This window comes from Galeopterus variegatus, unplaced genomic scaffold (assembly GCF_000696425.1).
Source record: "Galeopterus variegatus unplaced genomic scaffold, G_variegatus-3.0.2 Scaffold5374, whole genome shotgun sequence".
NCBI classification, from domain to species: Eukaryota; Metazoa; Chordata; class Mammalia; order Dermoptera; family Cynocephalidae; genus Galeopterus; species Galeopterus variegatus.
In genome coordinates, this window is record NW_007731485.1 from 72,498 (window position 1) to 73,804 (window position 1,307).

The 1,307-nt window shown below is 53.2% G+C and overlaps 1 protein-coding gene across 1 annotated transcript in view; it reads left to right on the forward strand.

Moving 5' to 3' along the window:
• Nucleotides 1-927: 927 nt before the first annotated feature.
• The window catches only part of LOC103604752 (leukocyte immunoglobulin-like receptor subfamily A member 6), a 13,280-nt gene continuing 12,900 nt past the window's right edge, over nucleotides 928-1,307 (forward strand). Inside the window, 2 exon segments of the mRNA XM_008589322.1 lie at nucleotides 928-961; nucleotides 1,126-1,161. Coding sequence (XP_008587544.1) covers nucleotides 928-961; nucleotides 1,126-1,161 — 70 coding nt within the window.

A 1,307-nucleotide genomic window follows, 5' to 3' on the forward strand; every position in this document is an offset into this window, starting at 1 on the left:
AGGGACATGAGTATTTAGAGTCAAACAGGCAGTTTTATATGATATCCACAATTAAATAAAAATCAGCTTCCCTGTCCCCACCCCACAAATCAGAGCCTGAACTCTAGTAATTGTTCCCTAAATATCAAACAAAAAGAAGCCAGGTGGAATACAGAGAAATGTGGAAACATCAGGGACACTGGAGAGGCTGGAATTATTTAGAGGTTTGTTCCCAGGTACATAATGGCAGATACTGTTGAGAAGACAAAAAAGACATCACAATGAAAAACATTTGTTAGAAGAACACCCACACTAAACTGACGGGAGAAGAGTGGTGTTTTCTTCCCTTATTTCCCTTTATTTCTCCTTTCTGCCCTTTGCCACAGTGCCTCTCAACTTGAACTGCACAGATATTCAGTGTGTCTCTGCTGATCTGAGTCTGCCATGCAGCGTGAACCTGCATCTTCCCTGAAGCATCTCCAGGGCTGGTGAGACGACTGGCCATGGTGAGGGCCCCACAGCCATGTGATGACGGACGGGCTGAAAGAGTGAGGGAGACCCCATGGGGAGGCTCTGAGAGAGAAGGGGAAGCCCTCAGTCACCCTCACCTGGAAGGGACAGACTCAGGAAGGCACCGGCTCTACTTGCTGAAATGTCCTCGCCCTAAGTGAGATGAGGACAGGTCAGGCAGAGTCTGGGGGTCAGGAGAGACCCCATTTACATCTGAAATGTCTGCAGGGAGCCTGGTTCCTGTCCTGGCCCCAGCCCGGGTGAAACCAAAGCCAGGCTTCTGGGGAGGGCAGTTCCTCTTCCTGTGGGGCTGCTTATGAGACAACCTCATGACAAAAAACACAGCTCTCAAACGTCCACACCCTGTGTGTCTGTCTGTCTTGCCCGGCACTGTGGTCTCATCCATCCGCTCAGCTGGGGCCAGTGAGAGGAGACACCATGACCCCCATCCTCACAGCCCTGCTTTGGCTTGGTGAGATTTGAAGAGGTGGAGGGGAGACCTTAGGCTGGAAGGGACCCCACCCCACAGCCAAGCCCTCGTGCATTAGGAGACCCCAGGGGATCAGCAGGCTCATCAGAGGAGAGGATCTGCTCACCTCTCAGGTGATGAGTCTCTCACAGTGAACTCTTTTCCAGGTCTGAGTCTGGGTGCCAGGACCCAAATGCAGGCAGGTGAGTCCCAGGTTCAACCCCCTCACTAGGGACAGGGGGCCACCTCAGGGCTGCTGGGTGTGGAGGACAGCAGTTCTGGGCTGACTGAGGGAGCCGTCTGGGAGGGTCATGGGGATGATAGGGGAGATCCAAGGGGTGGGGAATGT